This window comes from Phragmites australis, chromosome 17 (assembly GCF_958298935.1).
Source record: "Phragmites australis chromosome 17, lpPhrAust1.1, whole genome shotgun sequence".
Taxonomy (NCBI): domain Eukaryota; kingdom Viridiplantae; phylum Streptophyta; class Magnoliopsida; order Poales; family Poaceae; genus Phragmites; species Phragmites australis.
Window position 1 is genome coordinate 21,518,587 of NC_084937.1, and position 19,063 is coordinate 21,537,649.

Sequence of the window (19,063 nt, forward strand, 5' to 3'; positions counted from 1 at the left end):
AAAAGTTACAGATGATTTTTGATAGAAACCGTCTGTAGTAAGACACATACAAATATTAAAAAAAATTGTTTGTAATGTGTCATAAGACATAGATATATATTAAAAAATTGTTTTTATGTGTCATAAGACACAAACGGGTATTAAAAAAATTCATCTCTGATATGCCATAAGACACATACGGATATCAAGAAAAATAGTTTGTGATGTGTTATAAAATACAGACGAATATTAAGAAAAAACGTATGTAATATGAAGACACAGACAGGTATTAAAAAAATTTGTCAATGATGTGCAAACACAAATGGATATTAAGAAAAATTATTTGTGTATGTAGGATAAATATTTTATGGATTTCCAAATAGCATCAAATAAAAAAATTATTATATAAAAATTATAGTTATCAACAAGATCTACAACTTTGCAGTTTATAATATTTTCATTTAAAATTATTTAGATGCCCAAATAATTTCTCAAAGCTTTGGACAAAAAGGGTCAAAAGATAAAACATTATATTGCTATTAGTAATGATGTATAGGTTATATGGTAAATAAGCTAAGTGTGAGACCGGAGGTCGTAGTTTGATGCGCACAAACCATACCTGTATTTCGTGCGAAAAATCATATGGCTTATGTGATTGAATACCATGGGTCACGTGACTAATAATGACTTGGCTTGAGTGTAAAAAGATTTTTTATTTCTCTTATGTTTAAAATTTTATTTTTTTAAAATAGTATTATAGACGAACATTAAAAAAAATCGTTTGTAATGCGTTATAAGACATAAACGAATATTAAAAAAAAACTATTTATTTATAGCTATATTACCGACGGAGTGTTATCTATCTGAGATAAGCTCGATATCATATAATTTTTGCATAAACAAAATCAAATATAATAAGATTTAACAACCATTTATGAGAATCTGTGAGGCAGCAAGTCTCCTTCCTGGTTCTTCTTCTACCACTGTACTCCTTTCCTCTAGGTCTTTCTTTTCTCTACTTCTTCTATAACCCTCTCGAGATTCTCCTGTACTCATTTTTACTCTATACCTACTTTCAATCCTCTCTCTTGTATCTTGAATACTACCCGTTTTGTTTGTTAGCGTGTATACGTGAAGATTGCCTCCCGCACATGGCGCTCTCCAGGCGATGCCCAGGACATACGCGTGATCACAGGAGCGGCCTCCCACATCTCCAGGAGCCAGGATTGATATGGCAATAACCTAGGATTATTCCCATATTTATCCTTTCTATACTTAGCTTGCATGCATGCGTATCACATGGATTGCTCCTAGTCTGTTGCCTTCTCTATCTCTCATGTAATCTATTTATGTACCAATCCTTGGCTTAATGAAAATCAATCGTGTGAGTATCCTATTCTTCCACGCTCTCATGGTATCATGAGACGGTTCGCTTCTGCGGCCTCTCCGCTTCCGCAAACCATAGCCGTTCGCCGACCACCGCGGCTGCCGTCGCTGGCCTTCTCCCCGCACGGACGCCCGTGATCGCCGGCCCTCTTCTACCCCCGTCATGGCTCCTGGTGACGATGCCCGCCTGCAGCGCGAGGAGGAAGAACGCGCCGCACGCGCGGCGGCCGAGATCGAGCGCACCCGCTTGGACGCGCAACGCGCCGCGGACATGCGCGCTCTCGCCGTCGCCAATGCGCAAACTGGCCTCCATGCCCAGGCCGTTGCTGTGCAGTCTATCAAGACCTTGGTGCCCGTCGACTCCGCAAACTATAGCAAGTGGTCGAACCTCCTCCTCAACACGCTCGGCAAGTACGCCCTCGACGACCACGTCCTCTCCGACGACAGCAACCCCGACGATGACACATGGTCACAACTTGACTGTACGGTGAAGTCGTGGCTCTACGGCACGATTTCGTCGGACCTCCAGGAGCTCGTCATGCACCGCGAGGCCACGGCGCGCTCCGTCTGGCTCGGCCTTGAGCAACAATTCCTTGGCAACAAGGAAACTCGTGCTCTCTACCTCGACGCCAAGTTCCGAAACTTCGTCCAAGGCGCTCTGTCCATCACGGACTATTGTCGCCAACTGAAGGGCATGGCGGACGCCCTCGGCGATCTTGGTGAACCCGTGCCAGACCGGACCCTCGTCCTCAACGTTCTTTGCGGCCTCAACCAAAAATTCTCCTACATGACGGCCCTCCTCAAGCGACAGAAGCCTTTCCCGTTGTTTATCGAGGTTCGTTCTGATTTGTTGTTGGAAGAGCTGACCATGGCCAACAAGTCTTCTACACCATCTGCCTTCGTAGCAGGCACGTCCCCTGCGAGTTCGTCCAGCCGTGGCGGACAGCCTTCAAGTGGCTCTGCGCCCAACCAGTACTCAGGTGGTTCACACGGCAACAACAACAAAAACCGCCGTCGCGGTGATTCCAGCGGCGGCAGCAACCCCTCGGTCGGCAGCAACTCGACCAGCGCCAACTCCTCCGGCAGGCCGGCAGTACGCTCGGGTTGGCCGACGGTGTATAATCCGTGGACCGGATCCATTCAACTGTGGTCCGGACCTTCCGCTCCTCACCCGGCCTCTGGTCTGCTAGGCCCCCGACCGGCTTCACAGCCTCCCGGGCACGTACAGCAGGCTCTTGTCGCGGAGGGACACGGCGCCATGCAGCCTGCTGCCGCTCCTGCTGGCATGCAACCGCTCGCGCCTGGAAGCTACAACGCCATGCACACCATGCAACCGCAGGCCAGCGGCATTCCGCCGCACTTCGGTGCCTGGCCTGCCACGCAGTCGCCCCTCGGCGTCCCCGGGACTCCATTCCTCGGCTGGGACCAGAACATGTTGGCTCAATCGTTTAATACGATGACGCTAAATCCACCCGCCAGCACGGAATGGTACCTCGACTCCGGCGCAACCTCCCATATGACTTCGGACGCCGGTAATCTGTCCGTAACCCACCCACCCTCTTATTTTACTCCCTCCAATATTATCATTGGCAACGGTTCCTTCCTTCCTGTCACTTCCACCAGTGCCACTTTTTTTCCCACTAGCAGCGGCTCTTTTCACCTACGTGATGTTCTAGTTTCTCCTGATCTTATTAAGAACTTAATTTCAGTCCGCCAATTTACTACTGACAATCGTTGCTCAGTCGAGTTTGACCCTTTTGACGTTTCTGTGAAGGATCTTCTCTCCAAGAACGTGATCGCCAGGTGCGTTAGCTCTGGGCCGCTCTACTCCTTGTGTCTGAAGGCTTTCCTTCCCCATGCCCTCGCTGCTGGCACCGCCCCTGTCCTTTGGCACCGTCGTCTTGGTCACCTTGGCCATGAGGCTTTCTCCAAACTTGCGAATAACGGTGACATTCATTGTAATAAAGTTGAGCTAGATTCCTTATGTCATGCATGCCAGTTAGGTCGCCATACACGCCTACCTTTTGCTACCTTATCATATCGTGCATCTAAACCCTTTGATTTAATACATTGTGATCTCTGGACATCTCTTGTTCCCAGTGTCTCAGGTTACAAGTATTATCTTGTTATTTTAGATGATTGCACGCACTTTTTATGGATGTTTCCCCTACGTCTTAAATCTGACACCTTCACCACGCTATCACATTTCTTCTCCTATGTCACCACACAGTTTGGTGCCTCCATTAAGAGCGTTCAATGCGACAATGGTCGTGAGTTCGATAACTCTAGCTCCCGCACGCTCTTTCTCACCCACGGAGTCCACCTTCGCATGTCCTGTCCCTACACCTCGCCCCAAAATGATAGAGCCGAGCGCATCATTCGCACTACCAATAATATTATTCGCTCTTTGCTAGTCCAAGCCTCTCTCCCGCCCTCATATTGGGTGGAAGCCTTGCACGCTCTCACTGTTGCTGTCTGAATCAACGAATGGAGGTGGTAGCTCAAAATGGTACTAGAGCCATTCGATCCAAGGAATTTAGGCATGGATATGGTGCGGAGGACACACAGGAGTATCAGGTGTGCTTAGAGGCCGAATTGGTGCACAGGTGGTGACTGCAAGGGCAATGTCTATAACGTCTTCGACGAAATGTCCCCAAGCGGTTGGAGGTCACCCAATCGCATCCTCAACATCACCGTTCATAGCTCTCTACCCCATCACTGAGGAGGTTCTACATAAAATGTTCTAGGCACCGTCCTGATGCCATTGCCAGCCTCTACACAACTCGTTGCCAACATTTGGAGCCCCGCGGCCTTGAACCTGACGTCTCTAGTGCAAGTCAACCTGGGCACACACCAGATGTTTGATGAAATGCCCCAGAGTCATGGAGCCTTCCCCAACTGCAACATTGGCATGTCTGCATCCGACAACATCTTCACAGCAGTCCCGATTTCATCCATGATCATTATAGTGCTTAGCATCGTCATGCTTCCCGGTGAGCACTTGCTGCACGACTCGCGCTCGGCATCGTATGCGTGTGTTGTAGGTACTGCCCTAAACATCTTCAATCCAGAGAGTGTGCCTTATGATGTAGTGGTTTTATGGCCACGCCAAGGAAGTGGATTGAGTGGCAATCATGGCCACCACCAATGGCATTGGAGACCATGGGAGATGGTGCTGAGTTTCAATCGTCGCCATGGTTATCCTTCAACATAACTGATGGGTGCACTACAATTTTATGCTTTGGATGTATCGGAAAGCTCCCATGGCCACCTCTAGATCAACGAGGTTCTTTATTTTTGCTTTCTGAAATTGTGGATGCCTAGAAACACATGGTGACAATAGCAGTGAGGTTAGCTGAGCTTAACCCTTGGGCACCACCTCTGCTCACAAGAACTTGAGCGATGATATACAATCAGTTTCCAAGGTCTTTCTTGATGTTGATTCCAGTGGCAAGGCAACGGAAGTGTGGTGGTGTTTGTGAATGTTTGGAGATGACACTTATTAAGGCGGTTGAAAACAAATGTAGCTATCTTCAATTTATAGGTGCTTATACAACAAACTATTATCAGTTTTTGGACATGGGGATGGTAATTCTACAATTCATTGGCGAGCCAAATACAATTCTTCTCTGTTGTGCAAACAATAATGTGCTGCCAAGGCCAAAATTACTTGAGGAGAAATGGTAGTATGCTGTCTGCTCATAGATGACACTTTTTAATAGCATTGGGGATTGCTGCCAAGATGAATGTCTCTCGGAGCAAAATATTGCTACAACGCTCTCAATAATAGTGCAAGTGTTGATTGCTAAAACTAGCTGTTGTAATGTCCAAATGAAGTTCGTTACAAGCTGTACGTGCAAAGAGATGAATTCCTGTTAATCCGTGGAGGTGTGGTACAGCCAACGGAAAGTGATTCTATGAGTTGGACATGTTTGTTGTGCGCATCAGTAGGAGTTTGCCATGCCTCTGCCACACATGAAGAAGAGAGACGAGCAAGAAAAATCTAATGCAAGACACGTTTGTACCGTGTGACAAATGAGTTCAATGTTCCGATGGCCATTCAATCGATTGGAACATATTCTCTTCATTTCGTTCTCTTTCTGATTTCATTTCTCGTTCTTATTTTCTTTATTTTATCTCATCTCTAATATTTTCACTTCGAAGGGAATCGTAAAAGGAAAAGAGAGAGAATTCGTTTTGAAAAGAATAACCTTGAGAATCCCTTCATAACGGAAACATGAAGAAAAATCGTTAAAATACTGAAGAAAATGAAAATTCTGTCATAAAGAGATTCTAGCTTACGAAGATAAACCGTTAGAGATGGTCTTACATGGCAACGACCACCTGCTTAGTAGCCTACTGGCATGCTTGGCCCACCTGTCAGTGACCGACAGCCGCTGGATTTCAGCCCATTCCCCGCGCGCGTGGTGCACAGGAGGCCCACGGCACCAGCTCCTCTCCTCTCCACCCCCTCTCCGATCCGAAGCGGAGCCCCACCGTCCGGTGCACGCAGATGCCGACGACCGCCTGCGCCGCCCGCGCGGCCGCTTTCCCCTCGTCCCACCGCCGCGCCGCCCCTCCTGGAAGCTTCCGGAAGCCCCTTCCGGGTCCTTCCAAGCGGGCACAAGGGCTCCGGCTCGTCGCCCCCATGGCTTCCACCGTCGACTCGCCGGGGAGCTCCTCCGACTTCACCAAGCGCATCGAGCGCGCCTGGCTCATCTCCCAGGTTCCCTACACCCCGAGTCTCTCACTGTTCCGTGATGGTTTTTTCATCGGATTGGTCCGGCAGGCGATGTGCGAAGTTGTAGTCGTATTAGGAAAACTCCGTCGTGGGTGTGGCTAGATTCGGCCCCTTTGTGCTAGGTGTAGGTTGCAACACATGGTCAGGGTATCGACGTGTAACCGAAGTGAAAAGTTGTGGTGGATTCTCTCGCTGATGTACTGAATTCGAGACTCTTGTCGGGGAGAAATTAGTTAGGTGTCCATAGGAGGAAAGCAATACGTTGTTGCTATGATGATTCAAACATCCAATCTAGTTCTGGTGGTAGACGATGCCAGGAATAGTATGTGTGGAGTTGAATTCTCCATCCGAATACTTCATTCGTTGAATTGTTGACGTCTTTGCAAAAATTGTGTAAGAAGTGGATAGACAAATTCCACATATTGAAATGAGTCATATTATGATAGTTTTGTCAACATGAAGAAGGCACTTATGGTTCGAAAGTTCCCACGGAATTTTTTGAGTGCCTGTGTTCAGACATAATGGAAATTGTGGTTGTTGGGTAATGAATCAGATATTATAATGCATGTCTTCTAGAAAGACTTCTGAAACTCCTTCGTTCCGAATGGATCCTTAACGGGTCTGTTTCGCAGAGCTTAGCTAGTTTAGTTAGTGGAGAAGGACTTCGATTTCTTTGAATTTATAGGGCTTAAGATTCCTTATGAAGCCCTAGAAGAAAAACTTGTTTGAGGGAGCCTGAGCTTCTGGTTCATTTAACTTCAAGCTACGTAGAACCTCATCCAAAATGGGCTTTAGCTGTTCCACCCTTTTACTGAGCTTGCACGTTCTTTTTGCGAGCATTCAATAGCTTGGTTCTTTAGGAGTTAAATAAAGCTGTACAGCTAGTTTATCCATATTGCAACTAATTATGGTATAGCTAATATAGTCTTGCGGAGTGTGTTGATAATATAATTTTCAGTGTGTGGTGTAGTTATAAGCTTGTTTTCCAAATGGGTCCATCTTGAATAATGCATCCAACAAGAAAATATTCTCAATTTATGGCATGTTTGATTTGCCAGGAGCGCTTTTGTATTACTTTATTGGTTCAACTGCATGTGTGTACAAACAACAAAAACAAAGCCATTTAATCCCAAGCAAGTTGGGGTAGGTTAGAAATGAAACCCGATAAGAACCACCAACATCGAGGATATAAAAGTTAAAAAGTTATTAGTAATAATAGTAAAAGAAAATCGATAGCCTAAGTCATGGTTCGGGCACGTGGAGTCGTGGATTGTTGAGTTCAACTACTTGTGTCTATTCTGTACAAAATAAGGAGCAGTGTTCCAAAGTTTGGCAAAAACATGGTGTTGGCTTTGTTCATGTATATGACAATAATCTAGTTTGGAGATAAGAACGCCACTTCTTCCATTTGTCTGCTTTTAATTCTTGGAACCTCTAACTAATAAAAGAGATATAATGCAAAATATATGTTGAATATTGCTTAAAATAACATGATTCAGAAGTTAAGTAAATGGATGCTTTGCTAAAAGGGCTGCCTCAGAAAGGTCCCAGTTTCTTGTTATTTCATATTGGCGTTGGTGAGAGAACAGAGTTAATTTCTTGTTATTTACAGAATTGCTCTTTGAAGTTTGGCTGCAGTCTTAATTTCACAATGTGGTGATATGCAGCAACCAAGACCAATTTCTTGTTCATCTTGTCAATCCGCTGGCCATGTGGAGTGCAAGTGGTGTGCGGGCACTGGCTTCTTTATCCTTGGCAACAACATGTTGTGTGAAGTACCCTCAAAAAATACAAAATGTGTGATATGCTCTGGAAAGGTTGTATAAGTTATTCCTTGCCATATATTTCAAAATCCTGCTGATGCTTTTAAATCCTGCTTTTAAATCCATAAAACTTCATGTAAAATCAGTAATACACTCTTACCTTGCAGCACTAAGTGTTCCATGAACTAGTTCTTTTGACATGACTACATAGTACATATTAATGTGTTCAATTTTAGAGTAAATTTTAAAAAAACTACAGGTGTTTTTGACATATGTATAATGTATAAAAAACTACACATTTAAGCGAGTGTATAAAAAAACTACACATTTAGTTTTTTGATACCTGCTTAAACATGTAGCTTTTTGATACATGGGAAAGAGAACCTATATTTTTTATTTATAATGAGTGCTGCTAAATGTAGTAGTTTTTTTATACACTTGCTTAAATATGTAGTTCTCTGATAATATGTGCCACTAAATATGTATTTTTTCAATACACTTACTTAAATGTGTAGTTATTTGATACATATACCATGGAACTTGTGGTTTTTAAATTTACTCTAAATTTTAACATCAGCTATTCTTTTGATTTCAGGGCTTTGCGGCTTGTGCTGATTGCAAAGGGACTGGGTTTCGTGCCAGGTGGCTTGAAGAGCCTTCTGTTGACAAATGAGCCAAGGAAGTCAACCATACTGTAAAATTTACTATTCCACAGTAAACTCGTTAATTGTATGTACTTCTGTCTGTATGTAAATATTGGTATTAGAATCTTTTTTGTAACTGCATCATCTCCTTGCTTAGTGTGACATGTCATTAACTGTTCAATATATCTTTTTTATAAGGACGCGAGTATGAAGTGCTACTCTCCTTTTCTCTCTCATCTGCAGATTTTCAGCATTATTCAGCCTCTCGTGTGCAATCAGCAATGCACTACATGCAGAAAAATAGGATATAAGTTTCTCTTTCTCTTGCTTATTTCTGTACGTAAATAGATGAAGGTGCATACGGTAGTGTGCAGAGCAATATTATTATCTTTCTGTTATGGCATAATGATATATTTACCATTTTTGTTTTAATTTATTCGTAATTTCATATGCTACAGTACAGTGTGCAATCGGAGCAGTTATATTCTTTTTGTTTAAAGTATTCTCTATTCTACCTTTATCACATCTGAGAATATTTATCTCTGAACTTATCGTTTATTCACTATTTTCTGATAGTGTAAATTCATTAAAGTTTCAAACAGATTTCCTCAGGCCATGCCATGGGAAAATTTATTGTCAAATTAAGTCTAAAATAGCAAAAATAAACTGCAACTGAAGTGCAAGTTGCGTCAGCAAATCAGAAAGTGGTCTAACCTTAGTGTTAAACACTACTCCTCTCCCTGATACAGCGCACCTCCCGGTGCTTATCCGGCAACAGGCCAAGCCCTGTTTTATTGTACATTAGTTGTAGATCCAACTAATTCTTGTTAAGCTGTTGTAACAACTTGTACATGTGTGTGTATTTAACCACACCCCATGAATGCAATCAGATCATTGCGTGCATCTCTATCCTGTGTTTACACGTTTTTAGGGTATCAGTGACCTAGGTTACCTGTTGCCGCTGCTCATCTTCTCTGTTGCGCCATCCTCCTCTCGCCATGGGTGACGGCAAGCCTTCCGCTGCTCCTTCCCCCCATCAACCTTACCAACATCAAATCCATTGTCCCCTTCAACCTCGAGTTCCACCCTTCCAACTATGCGAAGTGGCGCAAACTTTTCTCTGTTCTCCTCCAGCAGTTCAACCTCCAAAACCACGTCGATGGCAAGCTGACTTCGGACAAGGAGGTCGACTGGGAGCAAAACGACGCCATGATTGTCTCGTGGATCTATGGTTCGGTCTCTGACGAGGTCCTCGGCATGATCCTAACTAGGGATGCCAGCGCCAAGACCATCTGGGACAATGTGGCGTCTCTCTACCAGGACAACAAGCAGGCACGCATCCTCTCCCTCGAGGACGAGTTCCACAACACGCCACAAGGTGATGAACCCATCATGGCTTATTATTAGTGGATGAAAGTCATCGTCAACTCCCTTGGTGACCTTGATCACAAGATCACCGAGCCCACCCTCGTCCTCACAATTCTGCGCGGCATCAATGACAACTTCTCCATCATCACCAAGATCATCAACGCCACGGATTCGCTACCCTCTTTCATACAGTCCGATCTCAGCTCATCCTTGATGAGGCCATGCATGCCAAGCCATCGATGAGGCCACGCATGCCAAGCCATCGGCGCTCTCGACATCTCTCTGCTCCGCCACCAAGCCCACCGGCGCCTCGGCTTCTTCCTTAAACAAGGTCACCAACTCGTCGCCACCCAGTAGTTCCATGCCGTCGCGCTCCAACTCCTCCTCACAGGGTTCGCGCGGCAAGTCCAAGAACAAAAATCGCTCGTCTGGATTTGGTGGCTCCATGAGCAACACCAACGTCCCTGCGTCCGTGTACAACCCATACACGGGCATGTTCATGATGTGGCATGGGCAGGTGCTTGCGCCGCGTCTACCCCTACCTACCGCATTGCCTAGGCTACTTGGCCCGCGCCCTACAGGTCTCCCACAGGCGCACCTGGCCACGTCACATCCGACGCTCTTTGGTACTCCACCTCCTGCCTCAGCATCGTCTTTCGGTTCTGCCACCTCGACACCAAGTTGGGACATGTCGTCACTCATCCACGCCATGAATAGCATGCAGCTTCACCAGCCTGCCAGTTCTGAGTGGTTCGGACTTTGGAGCCTCAGCGCATCTCACCTCCAATGCTGATATACTCTCCTCTACCCACCCCATTCGCAACTCTCGATCTGTCATTGTCGGCGATGGTTCCTGCCTTCCCATCGTCGCCACTGGACAAACCTTTCTTCCCATTTCTCATAATCCTTTAAGATTGCAAAACGTTCTTGTCTTGCCGGGCTTAATTAAAAATCTTATGTCTGTTCGTCAATTCACCACAGATAATAATGTTTCTATGGAATTTGACCCTTTCGGTTTGTCTATCAAGGTTCTCCGCACTCGGATCGAAATTCTCAAGTGCAATAGCTCCAGCCCGCTCTACGCCCTGCACCTTCCACTGCTGCCATCGCCTCACGCCCTCCTCTCCACTACTACGTCCGAAGATGTGTGGCATCGTTGCCTTGGACATCTTGGTCGCTAAGCTCTTTCTAGATTAATTTCTTCATCTAGCATTCAGTGTAATAAACGCATGCAACACATTTATCTTTGTCACGCATGCTAGTTGGGTCACCATGCGTGCCTTCCATTTGTATCTTCCTCCTCACAAACCTCGCATGCCTTTGAACTCGTTCACTGTGACATCAGGACGTCTCTCGTCCCTAGTGTATCGGGTTTCAAATATTACTTGGTTTGTTTGGATGATTATACACATTTTACATGGACATTCCCTTTGCAACAAAAATCAGAAACTTTCTCTATTCTAAAGCATTTCTTTGCCTATGTCGCCACATAATTCCATGTCACTATTCAAAATCTCCAATGCGACAATGGTCGAGAATTTGACCAAAATGTCGCTCGCTCCTTTCTACAAGCTCATGGTGTTCACTTGTGCATGTCTTACCCATACACCTCCCCACAAAATGGGAAGGCCGAACGCATCATCCACACTCTCAACAACATCATGCGGTCCCTCCTCTTCCAAGCTTCAATGCCTCCTCATTAATGGGCTGAAGCTCTTCATACCGCAACACATTTTCTCAATTTGCATCCCACAAACACACTTCAATTTCATACACTGCACTTTTGCCTCTTCGGTGTTCCACCTTCATACTCCCACCTTTGTGTTTTCGGCTGCAAATGCTACCCTAATCTATCCTCAACCCGCACCCCAAAATTGTCTCCTCACTCCATGGCCTGTGTCTTCCTTGGCTACCTGACAAATCACAAGGGATATTGATGCCTTGATCTATCAACTAACCAAGTTTTTATCTCTCAACTTGTTGTTTTCGATGAGGGCTCTTTTCCTTTCGCAAAGCAACGTCAGGTACACGACAGACGTACTCCTTCTTGGATGACACTTTGGATGTCCTCTTCGTGCCACGACTGCCACCGCTTTCCGTGCCACCTTCCGCTGGTGTAGGCACTGGCGCGAGCACAAACGCTGGCATTGGTGACGTCCCTGGTCCGTCTGCGGATCCTAGCGCGGCCGCTGGCGCAGGAACTGTGCACTCGGGTCTTTAGAGACCTAGTTTTACCTCTGCACATGGCTAAGAATGCTGAACCACACTTGGCGAGAGGATTCACAAATGTGAGTAGGTGTTGCACCATTTCGTTGTCTTGGCCACAAAGAGGGTAGCACACACGATGTGGCAGCCCGCGACGAGCTAATCGGTTGGCTATCCAGCAGCAATTTTTCACAGCAAACCACAAGAAAAACTTACACCACAACGGAGCCCAAGTCTTCCACAAGACCACAAACGCTTCCATGGCTCAAATCCAACACTGCCCAAGAAGAATGGTTTGTATGCCGACACTGTCCATAAGGGTTTATGCTTTCTAGCTTCTTTTGAGCGTGCAAGATTTATCATGTTTGATCATTGTGTATTGTATTTATTTATAATATGATAGGAAATTTTATTTGGAAGAGGGATTGGCAAATTTTGGTTGATCAAGCAAACAAGCCTGTACTCACTCATGTTGCAAAGTACTTGTTGACAACTTATGGACAAATGACTTGACTAAATGTTTTTCTATGTCAGTGTTCGTAGGCATTTCTGATAATTGTCCGGCACCATATTTGCACATGGCTGTGTCTGACAATTTCTTTCTCATATGGAAGGGGTAGACTTTGATTGTTGTTTGTCCAGAACAAATTTTAGCCAAATATGACACTGCGGTTTGTCCATTAGGAACCTTGGACGGAGCTGGCTTGCAAGTTTAGAAAATCCTCAATGGTTTAGTCTGAAATTTGATGAGAACAAAGCCTTTCAATGTACACCTAAATGAACGCGGTGTACTTTTGTGTTTGGAGATACCAAAATTCCTTCAGGCACCACATCGAGATCCACCAGCATTTCCTAATATATGAATTTTATATGGTCATTCATGGACTTACGGCCTTGATTAATAATCAAGCCGTTCTATAGCTGTTTGCTGAGAATTATTAGTTGGCTTTGGCACTTCCTCTTAACCTATGTATCAGAGCCAAGTTCACAAAAGACGATGTTTCTATCTACCCTATGCTTACTGTTTTTTTTTTCTATCGAATTAAATGAAGTTATCCAAAAGATCGGAAGGGATAAATTGTGAGGTATAAATCATCAAGCTTGCAATATTGTTGTATTGCTATGGACAAGCCAGCTATTTGTCCTCAGCAATTATGGCTTTTATCCAAGGGACGGTTTTGTTTACCTACTTTGTCAATTTGCTTAATGAGTTGTAAATCCCAAGATGGTCATTTGAATGTCTATTCTGATGGTTGAATAGTGCATATTGCCCTTGGTATATTGCAACATTTCACAACATTAATGAATCAACACTGTTTGTGTGTTTGTTGTTCCAAATTAGTTTCGTTCTAATGAAGCTTTACGCTCATGCTGATTAACTTGTAACTACAATTTTGGACTGTTTGGTAGTGTATGAGGTTCTCTGTATTGGCTATTTATTTTGGCATTGTTGTGTCATGACATCAAATTTATGTTTGGGAACCTTACCTTAGGCAAAACTAAAGGTGAGTGATTCTGTGGAAAAGGATGATACATTGATCCCTCTTGTATCTTTCCTGTTGGGCTCATTTGGCTATGCAGCAGTGATGGTGTCAGAAGTTAAGACAAAAAAAATGTACCCAGGATTGAATTGTTTTGATCCAAACAATGCAAATCCTCCAAATGGAAGTAGCCAAAGCTATTGTTTGTTAGTCATTGCAATTGATAGAAGTTGCAGTGCAAAACAAAAGAAAATTGATTGAAGTTGTACGAATTTATCATGACTTCTATGGCATATTTGATATTAGACATTTCTATTACCTTGAAATGTGGAAGTTCTCTAAAATTTTCTTGCACCAGAGCTAAGTCAGAGGTGAACAGTGACGTGAACAATGTTATGAGTATGAGTGAACAGTAACCCCCATCAATTTGCCGTTCGTAGAGCTTCCTATGGGATTATTGTTCGTAAAATACTGGTCATGAGATTACTGTTCATACAATTACTATTCACAAAATCACTGTTTGCAGTCACTGTTCATGAAGGTAAGTCATGCGTACTCACCCAGTGACCTACCTCCGGTAAGTCAGAGGAGTTGATTCCCTATTTCACAATATCCAAACTCTTAAGTACAGGGTGATGGAGGAGGCTCATAACTACAGTCTAGCTGAAGTACTCGTAATCAATATTAATTGGAAAAAATCCACTTTACTACCTCAAAGTATGTCCAGAGTTCACTTAACTCCCTAAACATTCTTTTGGTTTACTTAATCTCTTCTCTTCCTTAACCCGGGTTGCTATTCACCTTATGATGGTTTTGAATCCTAGTTTTGCTAGGTTGGACATTGGTTTCATCGGTGTTACCACTCAGGATGAACACGTTAGCAGCTGACGTGTGAAATGCTGCTACAATCCACCTAAATCTCAAACCGGACTTCTGAAGTAATGCACTTACCAGGCGAGCTACGTTTTGTGGTGGAAAGCACTTCTTGGTAGAGTGCCGCACCTCGTTTTTAGCACAACAAGCTGGCCGGATCCAATCCAAAGTTGTTAGCCTAGAAGTATCCAATCCAAAGTTGTTAGCCCGTTTGGTTAGTAGGTCGGTTAGGATAAGTATCCAATCCTAACTTGTTATCCCAGTTGGTTATTAGGTCTGCAAAAAGTTGCCGCATGTAACAAATTCACAAAGTTTGTTTGCCGTGACAAAGTTCACAGAGTAGGTCTTCAAGTGCATGGCTGCTGCACTGGCAACTTTCAGTGAGCAAACTAACCTGAGCATTTTCAGTTCTCAGAGAGAAAAAAACAAGCAGGGTATTTTTTTTTTTTTTTGCTAATCCTCTGATTATCATTTGTTTCTATATCATAGACTATCACAGAACAAGTCATTATAGATGGGTACTTAACGCACATCACAGACGGCATGTAGTCATGTCTGTAAAATTACGTATATGATGTGAGACCATCTCTAAGGCCATCTCCAGCAGAGTCTCTATCGCTACAGTACTGCAGAGAGAGAAACGACCCCGCAACTTTGCGGAACTACTGTAGCACCCGTAACACTGTAGCAGTACTGTAGCGACAGTGTTAAAAGAGACTGCCAGTGGGCCCGGAGGGAGAAAACAATGTCTGTTACTGTAGCAACACTGTAGCAGTACTGTTTACAAAGGCTGACAGCGGGTCCGGAGAGAGAAAAAGAGGAGTAGAAGGTAGAAAATAGAGTAGCTGTTGGAGATGAAAAAAATAAGAGATGCTGTAATAGTGTTTTAGAGGATGAAAATTTAAGGTAGCTGCTGGAGATGGCCTAATAGATACTCTAAAATTTCGTCCCCTATAATACTATTACAGCATCCCCTACCACTATTACAGTATCCCTTATTTTTTTATTTTCAACAGCTACCCTATTTCTTATCTTACATTACTCTTCTACTCTCCTCGGACCTACGTGCATACGCAGTCAACAGTGATACGGACACCCTATCCATCCGCAAATTTGCTTCCTCCTGTATCCAATCGGCAACACTGTAGCAGTGAAAAAGCCAAAATGCGATAGCTGCTGGAGCTGTGTTGCGGCCTGAGGCAGTCGGCAAAGCTCCTGTAGCACTGGATAACGCCAGGATAAAAGCAACCGCTGGCCTGAAGATGGGCAAAAACCCGTTTGTGTAACATTGAAACCCATCTGACATGATGAATAAAAATGGGTCTTATTTTCTCTATTCTCTACAGATACACGGCCAAAATTTTTGCTTACATTCTGACATACAGAGTCAACATTCAGACAGTGAGCACGTCCTAACTTGGAGGCTATTGACAGAGGATGTTGATTTGTACTTGACGGCCATAAGGAACCCCATGAAGAAGACAGTGAACACCTTGGCAATAGGCAGCCCAGCGTTCTTGAGCATGTCTAGACAACGTCCTGTGGTGCCTCCCTACGCTACCATGGCCAGCGCCTCCACTAGCGATCTCTCCACCATGGCTTGACAACTGAAGGCTCCTTTCACTTGTTTCTGGCACGCTCAGCCGTTCACAACTAGGATCCTGCCATTTCAGTAAAACATTCATAGTAAGCCATGAATAAATCTGATTTATAACATTTAAAGTTTTCTTGAACAAATATAAATAGAACAAGAAATTTTTCTTGCAAAAGGCAAAAGAGAACAGATCTATCTAAATTCTAAGACTCACACATTTATCATGAACCAACTCCACATGACCCAGTAGAAAATGTAAAACATAGCGAGTCTTTTACATTAGTGAGTCTGTGAGGAATCACCGGTATATTACAGCTGAACTTTTGGGTTAAAATTGGTGATGAAAAGGTAATCGATGTATCAAATTAGTTGTAAGAAGCTCCAGAGCTTAACCTCTGGTCTAAATTTTAAGTTCCAGAGTTGCACAACAATCGATTCTAGAGCAGCAGGTAATATTGTCCTAACTCTAAACATTGCCCTTCATCCAATTGAACCATTCTGGTAGAATTAATTCAGAGCAGCAGCTACTACCTGGTACTGCATGTTTTTCAGTGGCAGCGAAGGATTCAGAACACGATGCGCTGCCCTGCTTCTTCCAGGCCAGTCAGCGATCTGGCGCTGCAGCTCAAGGATCTGGTTCTGGAGCTTCTTGACGCTCCTTGCTCATCTGAACCAGCAGAGAAAACGATCGCAACACATCAGGGTGACTGAATTCAGCACGCATGCTAGGGTAAATTGAATTTTTCAACTTTATGTTAGATTCAAAGACACAAAAACAAGTTCATATTCACCGAATGTGGTTTTACAGAATTCAGTTAAAGCTATACCTACATTCACATAGAGAGATAACATGGCAAGACAAATGAAATTATGAAAGGAAAGGATAGAAAACATGAAGCTAAAGTCCATCTCCCGGGCTTGCCCCATGCCGCATCGCTGAAGTCCAACTGTCCCATCTCCGTCAGCAGCGAAGCCGACGACGTCTCAGAGCCTTCGGTGGAGCAGTTATTGGACGCTGCCATGGGCGCGGGTTGATGGATCTGAGAGGATGAGAGGGTGTAGCAGGGGGGATGTAGGCACCTACCAGGAGCAGCCGCCGACGCCGGAGTGGATCGCGAGAGGGAGGCGGGCGGCGTCGCGTTCCGCGAGGATGAGCGCACCGGCTTGCTACAACCAAGCAACCCACGTATCTGCGAGGAGAGGGTTCTCCGAGAGAGAGAGAGAGAGAGAGTTCTACAAGATGAGCGACGTGAGAGAGATCGGGATCCCACCTGCCCCGTAGAGCTTGCACTGGCGTCTGGAAACGAGGCCACGGTCGACCCATTTGGCGGCGCGCACGACGGCTCGGTGGTGAGACGCGACGAAGGTGGCGGTGGCACGTGGTCTGTATGGCCGTGATTTGGAGGGGGGCGCCGAAGGGCAGAACACAGAGGGCGGGGGGAGAGGGGAGGGGACATGAATCCTCTGACGTTGCTGAAGCAAAGTCAGGGGTGGAACAGTAATTCGTGAGTATATAAATAGTAAAGTGCAGTTAATCACTGTAGCGGGAATACTGTAGAGGTTACTGTAGCAAAAATACTGTTGAAATAGGGACTGTAGCAGTACTGTATCACTGAAATCCTACCGTCCATTCGCGATCCGACGGACGGGAAAATACGAACTGCAAGTTACTGTAGCACACCTGACTTTGCTTCGGTAAAGTCAGACGATACGAATCCGAGGGGAGGTGGCGTGGGAGGGCAAAATGGCAGGTCGTGGAGGTAGGAGAGGCAGCGGCCTTCGGATGGAAGGGATGTGGCACCGTGAAATAGATATGAGCCGTCAGATATTGCAAGAATTTAGGTGGGCGTGGGATTTAGGTAGGTGCAGGTGGGATTTAGGTGTGACTCATTAAAGATTTTTTAAATAGCAGAGAAGGACGGTTTCGATATTAGATTTTGAGAGGTCACTTTCTAGATAATTCATCACTGAGGTGTCAATTTTTCTCTTTATATAGCATTGTGCGAAATAAATAAGACTCGATAGCTAAGGTGATGAAGTTATTTTCTATAAATATTTTGTTTACACAGGATCTCAATGGTCCAGAATTAGTAGCATGAAATGAATTGACGGCTTATATAACCAACATCATTTTATCGGGGGTTGAGATGAGTTCAAAAGGAGCTTAACTTAAATTGAAAAATTTACAGTTAGTTCTTTTCACAGGGGTGATAAACCTATCCAGATGAGTAAAATGTGGAAATTAAAGCTATCGTTAAAAATTAAAATATTTTTTTGGTATTTGCACAAACAAGTTCTCTTAACAAAGGATAACCTAAGGAAAAGGCAATATCTTGAAAATTAGAAGTGTTATTTTTGTCATAAATCAGAGATAATTAAAGACATATTCTTTGATTGATGTTTCGCACGTTTCGTATGGCTAATCGTCCAGGTAGAATTAAATATTTACCAATAGTGAAGTGTCCAAAACATATTTAGGAACTGGTTTCGGGATCTTAGTAAAATTATGAAAAGCTATATAATAGCAGCGGTGACCACATTTTATTGGGCGCTATCGCTGTACAGGAACGATATTGTCTTTAACAAGAAGAGATATGTGTCTACTTTGCATATTATTTTTACTTGTACACATTGGTTTCGTTCATGGTCTATATTACATCGGCAGGAACATCGCGTGATATTTACTATAGCATCTACAAGACTAAAACGGGTTTGGATGACAGTCTAGACTTCATATCTAAACCTACTAATAACTGTTGTTATGAGTTCTTTTTGTGTTCCTTAGCGTGTGACTATGTGTATTTCAGTAATTCAGAGATCGAGGATAAACTCTTATGCGGTTGTATTAGTTTGATACAATGATAAGAGTTAATAAAGTTTATTTTTTTTAAAAAAATTAGAGGTTAAGCGGACTCCGAACCTACTTTGAAGTAGTAAAGTAGACTTTTCCTTAATTTTTATATATCCATTTTTTCCTCTTCTACTAATGATCAGAATCGACCCAGAATCATCTTCTGCTGCAGCTTTTC

The 19,063-nt window shown here is 44.0% G+C and overlaps 2 protein-coding genes and 1 long non-coding RNA gene across 3 annotated transcripts; 2 read left to right on the plus strand and 1 right to left on the minus strand.

Annotated features, from left to right (window-relative positions):
- Positions 1 to 1,528: 1,528 nt before the first annotated feature.
- Positions 1,529 to 4,230, plus strand: LOC133896962 (uncharacterized). Its single transcript, XM_062337580.1, has 3 exons — positions 1,529 to 2,897; positions 3,075 to 3,168; positions 4,113 to 4,230. The coding sequence occupies exons 1-3, from the start codon at positions 1,529 to 1,531 to the stop codon at positions 4,228 to 4,230; spliced, it is 1,581 nt and encodes a 526-aa protein (XP_062193564.1).
- Positions 4,231 to 5,776: 1,546 nt separating this feature from the next.
- Positions 5,777 to 8,714, plus strand: LOC133897631 (uncharacterized). The gene is made up of 3 exons (XM_062338426.1): positions 5,777 to 6,091; positions 7,774 to 7,923; positions 8,465 to 8,714. Exons 1-3 carry the CDS (start codon positions 5,879 to 5,881, stop codon positions 8,540 to 8,542), a joined length of 441 nt encoding a protein of 146 aa, XP_062194410.1. The 5' UTR covers positions 5,777 to 5,878; the 3' UTR covers positions 8,543 to 8,714.
- Positions 8,715 to 15,713: 6,999 nt separating this feature from the next.
- LOC133897526 (uncharacterized) lies at positions 15,714 to 17,450 on the minus strand. Its single transcript, XR_009905920.1, has 3 exons — positions 17,119 to 17,450; positions 16,566 to 16,701; positions 15,714 to 16,101 (listed from the first exon to the last, which is right to left on the minus strand). It is a non-coding gene; the product is annotated as an uncharacterized LOC133897526 (long non-coding RNA).
- Positions 17,451 to 19,063: the final 1,613 nt, after the last annotated feature.